General features: G+C 41.3%; 1 protein-coding gene across 1 annotated transcript; it reads right to left on the bottom strand.

The window, feature by feature from the left end:
- Positions 1-7921: 7921 nt before the first annotated feature.
- LOC145440136 (uncharacterized) lies at positions 7922-12196 on the bottom strand. Its single transcript, XM_080317725.1, has one exon. It carries the CDS (start codon positions 11279-11281, stop codon positions 9791-9793), a length of 1491 nt encoding a protein of 496 aa, XP_080173851.1. The 5' UTR covers positions 11282-12196; the 3' UTR covers positions 7922-9790.
- Positions 12197-13433: the final 1237 nt, after the last annotated feature.

Raw genomic sequence — 13433 nt, 5'->3', positions numbered from 1 at the left:
CGGCAGAGGCATATAGTCCGCCCACTTTTAAACTGAAACAACCCATATTTGAGTCTTGCTGAGGTCACGGTATGAATTTGAAAAGTGATGGTCAGTTTCGCGAAAACTGACCCGATTTCAAAAGGGTTAAATGTGCGATTATTATTCAACTGTAACTACTGTAGTAAGAGCAATATGGGCGGATATCACGACGTTATCAATAGAAATTCGAGTTGTACCAAATGGCCAATGGTTTGACGTTCGATATTGGCACACTCGTTACCAGTCCATCCGGTGTCGATCAAGTTTATCGGAATATAATATATTCCCGTTGAAACGAACACTGTGCCATGCACATTGCGCCATGCCCTTAACGAATTAAACGATGCAGCATGCACATTGCACATTTACAAGTCACAGTGCTCGAGAATCCGGGAATACTAGAGTATCAAGCAGACATCAAGCATGAATTTACGAAACAGATGATTACAAATTGGAAATCGCGTATCAAATCAGTTTGTCTCCAACATATAATACCATGGGGTACTGACGTCACATTAAGTAGCTCGCACCGCGACAATTGTTTGCTGGGTGTAACGGCGTTCTGGGCTACTCTTCTACCATTCCCTATTTTCGCTCGAAAATCCTTACTGGAGTGAATTACGATCATGCGCAGTAATGAATTCCAAGTAGCATGCATAATGGCATACTCAATAACACTGTCCAACTTCGCGGCCCGATTAAAGAACTATCACGATTGAACGAGTATTTGCTCATTCGATTCAAATCAACGATGAGATGGAATTTCTCGGCTCGTGCTCGTCATATCGACATGTGCAACGAAATCACGTTTTTATCCTCCCTCCCATTTCGCGTAATACATAGTGATCAGAGAGAGAGAGAGAGAGAGGGGGTATTCGGCATACCCGCAATATTCACAGGCACATTTCGCATACCAAGGTTCGGCAGATCGGCACTCATGTATGAAAATTGAACATTGAACATATGACTGGTCTGCTGTTAAATCCCCAGGAATATGGTTAATCGGAAAAGGTAGCGCCAAAGAAGAAAAGATTCTTAATTTCGCGAAGGCCTGCTGTTGAATTATGTGAACTCAGCAGATATGGTTGTTGCAAATTGCAGCAATTAGAGCTTAATGTCTCTGATGATCTGTATAAAAGTACAGCTAACCAATCGTCTTGGTGCTCGGCTATACAATACTTATCTGGAGAAGCTGTTGCCTTGGGTGAAGTTCTTCGTAACAGATAAATGCTCAATACAATCGGTTTATTCAGAACGTTGAAGTAGTTGCGTATAGAGTCTCATAATCAAAAGTAATCTCTAACACGTGTTACATACACTTATATATAGTGTCAAGACATCACAACAAGAAGTAGTTTCTTATTCGAGACATAACGGAATATCATGGACGAGTGATCACAGCTGGATAGCTACAATATATAATAGCATCTTATGAAATACGTAGGAGCCGGAGCTACCCCTCAAATAACTGGCTCCAGCTCCGGCTCCGACTGAATTTTATGTAGAGCTCCGGCTCCGGCTCCAGCTCCGGTAAAATTGCACGGCTCCGGGGCTCCGGCTCTGGGCTCCGGCTCCGGCTCCAAAGCCCTGGTTTCAAGTGCCAAAAGCAAGGACATTACAGTAAAATGTGTCGATCGCAAGTATAGTGAAAACAGCTGTGTCTGTCACTGAACCTCGAATCTCGTCCATTCTCACATCTAATGGCTGTTCCTCGCTGTCCAACACTACTGTCCCCGCTTACGTCCGTAAAGCAAAGTTGCGAGCCTTAATGGATTCCGGAGCTTGGCAAAATTACATGGATTTTAAAGTAGCTGCTTCGCTTGGGTTGAAAAGCAGAGGACTGCAAACCATGATAAAACTCGCTTCAGGACAATTCGCCGTCGAAGTAAACGCTCTCGTTTGTGTTCCTGTGGATTTGGGTAATCGAATATAAAGTCTGTTCGGTTCGGCGTTCTCGACGATCTTTGTTGCGATTTGGTTCTAGGCCATAATTTCTTCGAAATGCATAAAAGAGTTGTTTTTGAATTCAGTGGCGATGGAGATCATCATCATCATCATTGGTTTATTAGCAATTTTATCAGTTCAATACACCACAAAAATGCGATACAATGAAAAGACAGGAAGATGTCGAAGCGACAAGGAGTAGTCTATGGAATCTGACACCCACCTTGGCCTAGGCGATGTAAAGAGGAGGCATGCACACTGAATGAAAGTAAAGAAGATAGTATAGAAAAAGAATGCGACAAGAAATAGGGCGGCATGTCATGGGAAGCGAGATCGATAGGTCAGTCGTGGTCCGGTAATCTTGAGGATGGACTGTATTTATTTAGTAGTAATTGCTTGTATTTCGACTTGAATGTGGACATGCTCGTCGACTGGCCGGCCATCCAACCAACAGCGGCAGAGCAAGCGGCGGTGGCGATGGGATGGTCACAAATGAAAGCGCTGACGGTAGCACTGACACAGCAGCAGCAACCGATGCTTGTAATATGATCGCTGCTGAAGTGGATGAGACGCCGTGTATTTTTCGGTTTGTTGATGGAAACGTGCAGCCCTTGGCTACCAAGCCTAGAAACTACAGTAATGATGACAAGGTGTTTATACGTGACGAAGTCTCAAAACGTTTGGAATCAGGGGTGATTGAACCTTCCTCGTCTCCGTGGAGAGCTCAGGTCTTAGTGGTAAAGGACTCCAGACATAAGAAGAGATCGGTCGTTGATGATTACTCTCAAACAATCGACCACTGTGTCCGCTTCTGAAGATTGAAAACATTGTAAATTAAGTAGCTCGAGGTAAATGGTACAGTGCGATAGATTTGAAGTCCGCTTACCATCAGGTACCTCTTGGAAGTAATGACGAGGCTTTTACTGCATTCGAAGCTTGTCGTCGTCTAAATCAATTTTGCAGGCATCGATTTTTCTGACCAGAAGCTTATACTCTCGTCAAAGATATTAGGGCATGGGATCGCGTGAGTATAGATGTCAAGGGACCAGTCGTTGGAAAGCGACCTTACTTGCTTGTTGTAATCGACGAATGCAGTCGTTTTCCTTTCGTCTTCCCCTGAGCCGATATGACGTCGCAGACTGTTATTAGCTGTTTATCGTCATTGTTCGCTTTGCTTGGACTACCTGGCTATGTAGGCCTACATAGTGACAGGGGAAAGTCTTTTCTGTCTAAAGATGTCCACGAGTTTTTGATCCGAAAGGGTGTAACGATCAGTCGTACCACTCCTTATCACCCTACGGGTAACAGTCAGTGTGAGCGGTCTAATCAGACGATATGGGGGTCAATTAAACTCTTACTCGCATCTCAGAAATTGCCAGAGAACGCTTGGGAAGTGGTGTTAGCAGACGCCTTGCACTCTATAAGGCCATTACTATGTACTGCCACCGGAATCACTCCGCATGAACGTTTCTTTTCATTTTGTCGTCGATCGATGCACGGTCAATCTATTCCAGATTGGATGATATCCAGCAAAGATGCGCTGCTGAGGAAATTTGTCCGAAATATAAGCGATCCTCTCTGCGAATCCAAAGTATGCTCTTGTAAAGCGCCGAGACGGTCGTGAAACTACGGTATTTGTGACAGACCTTGCTCCGGGTCCTCCTCGTGAACGAACAGAATCCTTTCGCTCCAAACTGAGGAAGATATGGAGAGTGCGCTTAAACAAGTAGTTGAAGAACGCACGAACACCGATTCTCAAGTGGATCGCCCAAACGACGTCGATGGCTGTCCGATGCCTGAAGTATCTCTCCGTCGATCTACTCGCGTCCGTCGGCCTCCTGATAGATACGGAGATTGGGCCTAAATTGTCATGTTTGTAGCTTTAAAATTTGTCATTTGTAACGATTTATTTATATTGTAGTCTTATTTTTAAGGAGGGGTGATTGTGGTGATTATTGTTTCTTCGTGATCACATCATTTGTGTTGATTACCCGCAGTTGTTTTGATTACCCGCATCTTACCCCATCTATATATTGATTGTGTTTATATATCGTGTTTAGTTGCTTGAGTCTTCATTTAGTTAATAAAAACCAAACTTGCGTTGAGGTCGTAGTATACGTTTTCAGTACACTATGCAAGTGTACATGCCTTTTCTTTTCATCGTCTAGGCCAGGAGTCTAATGCAGCGCGCAAAAAAAGTTATATCGTTAGGGCTACATTGCAACAATATTGACTGAAGTAATTAGGGATGACCGCAGGGTATGTTGCTTTGCCCCAGTAGTCGAGTTCATGATTTGTGAAACAGGCCTGTGGCGTTTCATTATGTGCAAGACAACTTGATTCTTGACCAGGTTTTGTGTGGTTCCTTTTCATATGTTGGCAGTGGCTATTCCTGTGGCACTGTGTGCCGTACCTATGCGTTGGTGTCAATGTGATGCTGTTTACAACATGGGTTGATTGTCATTAATTCGCAACCCTGGTTACTTATGTCTCGTCGCATATTCTCTAAAATGGGTTTCGAGAGTAAGTTATTTATCGTGTCTGCTGGTGTTCAATCGCCCAAGCCAGTGTTGGGATGACTTGAGTCAACTTTCTCGTATGATTTGAATTGACTCGATTCACATTGCGAAACGGACTCGAGTCTGACCTGACTCGGAGCTTCAGAAATGTGAATTGACTCGTGACTCAAAGCAAAATTTACGAGTCAATTTCAAGACATCAAGTAAACGGTGTCGATTAAAGCACCCTATTTTATGTAGGGTTACCATATTTTGGAATCGGGAAAGGAGGAGACTTTTTCAAAATTTCGTAACTTAGAATACCGGAGGTAAATCTTGAAAAAATGGTAAAGTTTTCTCACTTCGCGGTCAGTTGACTAAAACAAAAGTTGACTTTCCAGCCCAGCTCCCGAAATACCCTCCGGAGCGTTACTTCAGTGCTGATTTACTGTATCTCAGTCGAATTTGGCACTTCAACCAAAGTTATCAAAAACTGCAGACAAAATTTCAAAAATGAGGACATTTAGGCGTCCTCGGAGGACATTTTTAAAAACCTGAAAAATGAGGACGAGTCCTCCTAAATGAGGACGTATGGTAAGTAGGGATGGTGTGGACCTCTGGAAGGTTCAGGTTCGTGTGAACGCGTGTGACGTTGATATTGAGCAGAGTGTAAAACGCCGGGTTTCTATACTTGCTACCGATATTACCCCATTAACAAGTTAGCAGTAGCCAACACTCCAATCGATCGGATTTTGTTCTTACAATACAATAAACATATGAAGTCAAGATCGACCCCGTACACCAACTAAATTTTTTGTATCGGAAACGATATCAATTCCTTTGATTGATGGAAAAAGAATCCTTCGCTGACTACATGTAGTGTATTTTTCTCTTAATGTTGTGTCATTTCGGGTCAAGCTCACAGCAGAAAGTCACTAAAAATTCACAAACGGGAAGCTGGATATTTCCAGAAAACTTTTGTAACAGAGCAAGTGAAAATTTTGAGATTGTGAAGGTGCATGCTCGTTACGTGTTGATTTTTTTAATGCTGCCAGCGCCAGGCATAGAGTGGCCCGCAGTTGAAATGCAATAAATTTCAATCAAAGACGTTATAATGAAGTAAAAATTGTAATATAGGAAAAAGATTGAAGTTGGTCAGAACCGGGATTCGAACCCACGTCCAGTGGTGCCGTGACTGCAGTGTTCAACCAACACTTCGATGCAGTAGAAAAGTTGCTTATGTTTATAGTCTAGGTCAGTGGTTCCCAACGTTGGCGATATCGCCCCTCACGGGGCGAATTTGAGGAACAAGGGGGTGAAAATTTTAGAACGTCCAGTAAAAAATATTTATTTAGCACGGCCAAAAAATGCACGTGAAGACGGCTGATTCTGCATATGACGGTAAAAAAGGTGAACTCAACGGAAAGTAGACGCGATAACCGAGATCGACTTCAAAATTCCTACCTGAGTGTTGGAGATATATCTAGGCTCCTCCTCGTCATCTCATCCGGGTAAGTGGAGTCTTACAAAAAGTCTGAAAGGGGGCCGTGCTACAAGTCGGCAGTCACGGAATAATAATGAAGAATATCGGCCTGGTGTAAATGACCAGAGTAGTCGACAAACACCATGAATACCTCGAAAACAAACAGTCACGGGAATCGGTTTGCTGACCACCTACGACCTCGGGAAAAATTGCCTTTCTAGTAAATTCACCACCGATCAGAGTTAGGTTAATAAAATTCCCGATCATATGTTCTCTTTTTCGGATCCGTAATTATGGAGGGGGGGGGGGATTATCTGTTGAGATTGATACGGGGGCGATGAGTCGTAAAAGGTTGGGAACCACTGGTCTAGGCCGTCACACAACTTCCAGAACAGTCGAGTATTTGATATGCTGTTTTTTAATATATAGCTATGGCTTATGTCACTGACAATGTGACTTTTTAGTTAAGGCGAGGCCCATCCACTCATTGCTCATTGATAACATTGTTTACGAGGCTTATCAATATAAATTTAGTTATCGGGCTACACACACCGATAAAGTGAACAACTCTGAAGCTTTCTCACTTATTTATGAAATAAGCATATAAGCATATAACAGTGACTCGAACCTTTTTGTCAAGGCCCTTTTCTTATCCTACCTGAGCTTAGCTTATGCGTTATTTAGAAAGCTACGTCGCAAGCCGCACATAATTCAGAATTGGCATACGGTCCGCGTGCAGCAAGCTGCATACCCTGACTGTAAATGGTGCACAATGTATAATTGTATATTATATGCCGTCATGTCAGTTAGCATACGCCGACGAGGCCTGTAACGAGCTCGAATGTTGTTTCTGCGTGGCAGTCTGCATCCCTCGCTGCCGATTCTAGGAGCAGATTCCTGCCTAATGAGTTATTCGTACGAATGCTACTCGTGGTAATTCATTCATACACGTTTTCCGCGAGTTCAATAATACGCTCAAGTCGGCTTCAAATTAATATAGCTGACTAGTAGAACAGCAACAGCAACATACAACCGAATGAACGTAATAACGACATAGAACGAAAGCCAGGAACGTAACTAAGTAAGGAAAAACGTGGAATATACAATTAATTTTGCGACAAAGCAAATAACCCACAATTGGCGGTTCGGCGACGCTTTACATAGCAGTTGGAACAGCCTATCCGAGAATGCTTGTTTATAAATAGTTGCTAAACACGAACGCAATTGAAGATTACCGAATAACACTCTTAATCACAAACAAATGTATGTGCTTATATATGATCTAGCAGTGATACTATTATGGGGAATTTGCAGTATTGTTACACCCGGACGTGGTCGGTAACAATGCACTTTATTTGTTTTCAAACTCACGCGGTAGGTTTTGCCAACCTTCACAACTTATACTCAAGTGCTTATGAATTCACACTACTTCCACTTCTTCTTAACAGTTTTTTTAGGGAAGACTATAGGGCTAGAACACTTACTTCAATACTTACTTGGAAATTGTTACTACTCAGTGTAGTTGAGCAGAAATTCAGAATTCGATCACTCCTACTTGATTACCAACAATATCTACGCTGATGGACCATGTTGATTCAGCCGCAACATCCTAATTATACATGAGGTATGCAGACAATTCTCGGTAGAAACGGCTGAATATATCCATGACTTTATCCGAGGGAAGAAATTATTTAGCGTTCTGTTTAGGGTTACCTATCGTAATACAAGTAGCAAATACTTCCGCACTCGTTAAACGCTGAATGATCGACTTTCATCGCTTACTTTCCGTTTCTTACATGCATGCTGCCTTTCGAACATCTGTCACTCACGGCCTATATGGAAACTAAATTGAGCTCTACCATCACATGATATTGCAGCTATTGCGTGCTCTCTAATACACCATTATAAACTATTGAACTATAGACGCATAGCTTTTGGTCGCTGTGACTAACTGGGCTTTACGTAAAGGATCTGCTGATACCGTTGAACAATATATTCGTATTCACATAAACACGGATGTTTTCGGCTGAAACTCGTCAGGAAATTGAGATTTAAATGAGACAATTGAAAATAGCATTATACAATTGAATAGTATATTCATATTGAAATGAACCCGAATATTTTCGGCTGACACTCGCCAGGGGTAATCGTCAGCAACTAGTAGAGAATTGGAAAGAGCATTGTATATCAACAATCGTGTTACAAAATATGACGTCACCAGCATGAAATTTCGTGAATGATAGAGCGCTCAATGTACTATTTTTAGGTGGTACACGAACTCCTTTTGTTCACAGAGTTTTGGTTGGTGTATTTTGATAAAAGTCGACTCCAAGGCACACAAATGGAATTGTGAACGGCCTCGCCCAACGATTCGGAATCGGTCTCGATAATTATTCGCACAGTTCGAGTATTCGTGGCGAACAGATGTGCACAATATACTATTTTTTAGATTATACATGAACTGCGTTTGTCGGCACAAACTTGATAAAAGTAGACTTGAAGGTGTAATAATGTGGTACTAATACTATATGCTAAAATAATTAACCTGACTGGGATATAGCCGTAGCGAGCATGAAAATTATTACAACGCAATTGAAAACTTTTTTATCGAGGGAGTAGGCACGAAAAATGTTCAACAGTTACGCAAGCCACGAATCCATTATGGCGAAGTAACTATACACGTGATGGGCGATGGACAAGTCAAAAATTCGAAGTGGCGAAGACGCCAGTGATGCCGGGCCGCATAAAAATAGGTCACGCGACATATTTTCCCACCCATAGACTGGATCAGTGGTTCTCAACCTTTTTGACCTCGCCTTGGCCTTGCCGCGGACCGTCGGTTGAGAATCACTGGACTAGATTATTTTCCAAATATCTGCTGAAGATGTATCGTATCATCATGAAAACGTGGTTTTTCACAGCGTTACTGTAGCCCGACCCGGAGACAATCATGTCAATATTTTTATCACGTTCAGAAATTTGTTAATTCGCTGCGAGATGTTGAATTTCACAGTTACTTTCCCTTCAATGCTACAGATTAAATGTCATAATGAAGGGATTTCCTCGCTATGTATATTTTGTATGACCATACATGACAAATACCGATGGCAAATACCTTTACGAAATTATTTATACCCCTGCATAACCTTTGGGGCGGTTGGCACCTATCTTGTTTATACAATCGTTTCGTAGGCTTTCAGCATCGTTTCTTAACTTCCCTGCCTTATTTAAATCAGGTGCAGTTGCGATTTCCAAAAACTAAAGTACCATCTTCTCTGACACCAAAATGAATGTTCACGTGTCTTGTTACTGCGATGGACGAATGCTTTCCCACAGATCTCGCATCCAAACCTTGTGATACCGAAGTGAGTTTAGATATGACTTTTCAAACATGACTTCAATTGAAACATTCTGCAGCATATATCGCATTGCTTTTGCTTCGCTAGCAGATGTGTTTTCACATTATACTTGGCGCAAAAATCTTTCACGCACATACAGCATCTATATTCCTTGATGTCAATATGCGTCTTCATGTGCTTTGGCATGCAATGCACGCATTGAGAGAAAATCCGTTACCACAAATTTCGCAGACGAATTCTTTCACAACGGTATGATCTTGCATGTGGACTTTTAAGCATCTTCTTTGACAAACTCCCTGGTTGCATATGTCGCATTTGAAGTCTTGCAGATCAAAATGCATTTTCATGTGTAATTTTAAACAAGAGTGACCAGTAAATGCTTTTCCACAAACCACACAAACAAAATCCTTACTATCGCCTTTTAATGCCAAATGAGTTTTCAGTCCGGACTTGTGACGGAAGTTCTTTCCGCAGATATCGCAAATCTATTCTTTGACGTTCGTATGAATTTTCATATGATGTCTTATAGCATATATCCCACGAAATGCCTTACCGCATATCTCGCATTCAAATATCCTCATACCGGAATGAATGAGGATATGATATCGTAAACCGTTCTTGGAATGAAATTTCTTATCGCAGATATCGCAAGCATATTCTTTAACGTTTGTATGAATATCAATATGCTCTCTCAAACCAGTATCGTCAAAAAATGACTTGCCGCATATCTCACATTCAAATTTTTTGATACCGGAATGAATGAGAATATGACGTTGTAATCCGCTCTTGGAACGATATATCTTATCACAGAAGTCGCAAGCATATTTTTTAACGTTCGTATGAGTATTAATATGCAGTCTCAAAGTAGTATCGTCAAGATATGCTTTGCCGCATATCTCACATTCAAATTTTTTGATACCGGAATGAATGAGAATATGACGTTGTAATCCGCTATTGGAACAAAATATCTTATCGCAGATGTCGCAAGCATATTTTTTGTCGTTCGTATGAGTTTTAATATGTCGTCTCAAAGCAGTATCGACAAGAAATGCTTTGCCGCATATCTCACATTCAGATTTCTTAATACCGGAATGAATGAGAATATGATGTCGCAAACCGTTCATGGAACGAAATGTCTTATCGCAGATGTTGCAAGCATATTCTTTGACGTTTGTATGAATATCAATATGCTGTCTCAAAGCAGAACCGTTAGAAAATGCTTTGCCGCATATCTCACATTCAAATTTCTTGATACCGGAATGAATAAGAAGATGATATTTAAAACCATTTTCTTCACGAAATAACTTATTGCAAATTTCGCAGCGATATCGTCTAACGTAGCTGTGGGTTGTCATGTGCTTCTTTACTAATTGCCTGTCACGAAAATCCTTCCCGCAAATATCACATCGATATTTTTTCATTTCAGTATGGGTGTGCATGTGTTTCCTCATGTCACCAGTCCTAGCAAACGCTTTTCCACAAATTTCGCATATATATGTGTCTTTGAAACCGCTATGAATTCGCATGTGCAATCTTAGATTGACGTCGTAGTAGAATGACTTCTGGCATATCGTACATGAATATTTTACGCCGCCATGAATTGCTGTATGATTTTTAAGTTTAGATTTATAACGATAGTCCTTTCCGCATACGTCACATCTGTATTCTTTAATATCAAAATGCATTTTCATGTGTTTTTTGATGCGCCAACTTTTAGAAAAAACTAGATCACAAATCTGGCATGTCAAGTTTTTTGTAGCTGAATGCGTTTGCAGGTGCGACTTCAAAGCATGGTTATCATTGTATTCCTTATTGCATATCCAGCACGGATATTTGACGTCGCTGTGAGATTCCGAATGTCTTTTAAGACCGCAGTCAGTGATAAAATCCTTCCCGCATATTTCACGTATATGCTCGGGAGCAGAAACGCGGATTTTGGTGTGCCTTTTCAGCCGAGCATCGTCAGTCAATCCCATTCCGCAAATTTCGCTGGAAGCGTTTTGCCTTCGACTGGTGTTATTCGAAAACCTGTGGTGATCAGGGTGACCGCAAGCTTTCGCATAGGCTACACTGTTACAATTCGAAAAAAATCAATTAAGTTCTAAACCAGAGCTTTTCAAGCTTTATTGGTTACGTCGCACTACAAATGGCGTGGTACATTGGCGTTTAATGAAAAAGGTTGTAAAAACTCGATAAATCAATGGCATGAAACTTTGCTCGAATGTAATGATACTAATGCTGTATATTGTGGACAAGAATTTGTATTTTGGACGCAGTCAATGAGCGATCAGCAAGTGGGATGTGTGGTTTGGACTTCGAGCGTAGATCATAAAGTTAGCTCATCCTGGAGAATGATGACTATCGTATGAATAAAAACTGTTCATCGGGGCAACCTCTTTAGTTGGATTAAAAGTCTCACCAAACGACTCGGGATAATCCTCGGGGATATCTTATCCAACTCCATGAGCCATGATCAACAGTATTAAGTCAGACGGTTAGCATTCTCCTGAATAAGCTAAATTTATGATCTCCACCCTTAATGTACATCGTACAACCAGTGTGAACTCAATCATGCAGCTCGCGTTTGAAATAGTTCGATAACTTTAATATGCACTCGATTAATATGTTTACATTGAAATAAACTCATTTCACTGCTATAAAATTGTGAATAAATTGGCGTTAATATTGCCTGTTAAACCCTGTCGGCAAAAAGGATCTCGCGATCTCAGACAGAAATTGGTCGAAATATCAAATCATTTCGACTGTCCTTGTCACCGCTACGAGCTTAGCCCGGAAACCGGATCGGGCGAAATTATAACATTTATTGTCACGTAGTAGTGGAGTGGAGTCAATCATTTCATATAATACTACAAATGACATTTGCATCCCGCGGTGTGAAGATTTTCATGAACTAAATGATTTTCTGCTCAGCGCACAAATACTGTCTACGAATAATAGATTTTAGTGACCAAAAACTTACCCCGGTTGATCTGAATTCAATCATCATGTTGCTACATGATCATGATAAGATATTTTGATAAGTCAATCTTCATTGTAACCCAACAATATCACAGCATTTTTAATAAGCGGATCATATACGAATAACGCGGCAGTACCGTGGTCTCACGATAGGCTCTCAAGTAGTTGCAAAGGCGAACCCCCTCATTATAAATTGGTAACAGTGATGGTTAGACTTATCTATAAAATTCGACTTCAGATTACACGTACCGTTTACTAATAGTTGGAGCTAAAGCGCACGAAACTAGAAAAAATGTTCACAGGTTATCGAGTATGCACAGTGAATTTGGCGTGTCTGTGCCTTCAATTACTCCGCCTGCGATTAGCGTAAACTTACCAGCCAACTTGGACACCAATTACGCCGCTAGCCCTATCGGTTGAAAATCGCATTATATGCACGCACACCGCTGTTGTTGACTATGACGCATACATCTGACTGGATTTAGATATGCTATGTGATCAGCCGATTGACGTTTGGTTGGTTATTCACTTGAGAATTATTCAGTTCATGGTTGTTAACCTTTACTAACCCGCGGAACAATTACTCTAATCTGTAAGCCTGATTTACACCCTATAGCCTATGATGTGAATCAGGTAACCGACACTTTCAATTACTGGGTGTAAATCTTATCAATGCACCTATCTTTGACGATAAATTACAAGTTTAATATTTGCTGGAAAGGCTAGCTCTTGAGCTCTCTTTTAGTCATCCGCTAGTTATTTCGACATCAACCCAGGTGGGTGGATAACGGAGGTGAGGAATTTTACGTGGTCACCACTTTCTCCCTACATTGGCCCGCCCAATCATTTGGCCAAAAATGTCGACCGCATCTGCTCTATAGTCTATACTAGGGATGGTGCGAATGTGAGGTTCGCTAGGTGTCGTGTACATAAATATATTGCTTTACGGAAATTTCAGTTGACCGCAGCTTCGCGCCCCCTTCAGATGCTTTCACGCTCCCGAGTTTGAGAACCACTGTTTTAGGAGTTCGCATCATCTCTAGTCTGTACTATATGGATGGTAGGACGCACTTTAGAACAGCGATTATTTCCGTTGCTGAAAACTTCGAAGTTGTAACACAACTCAACTCATACCGAGTTCAGGAATTC

The sequence above is a fragment of the Botryllus schlosseri genome, chromosome 6, assembly GCF_051294905.1.
Source record: "Botryllus schlosseri isolate E-star chromosome 6, Bs_hap1, whole genome shotgun sequence".
In the NCBI taxonomy this organism is placed as follows: domain Eukaryota; kingdom Metazoa; phylum Chordata; class Ascidiacea; order Stolidobranchia; family Styelidae; genus Botryllus; species Botryllus schlosseri.
The sequence above is the reverse complement of the archived record's forward strand: the minus strand, read 5'-3'. Positions and strand labels throughout refer to the sequence as shown.

Excerpts from the sequence above, each read along its gene's own strand:
- LOC145440136 (XM_080317725.1), bottom strand. The coding sequence starts at position 11,281 with ATGGGATTGACTGACGATGCTCGGCTGAAAAGGCACACCAAAATCCGC.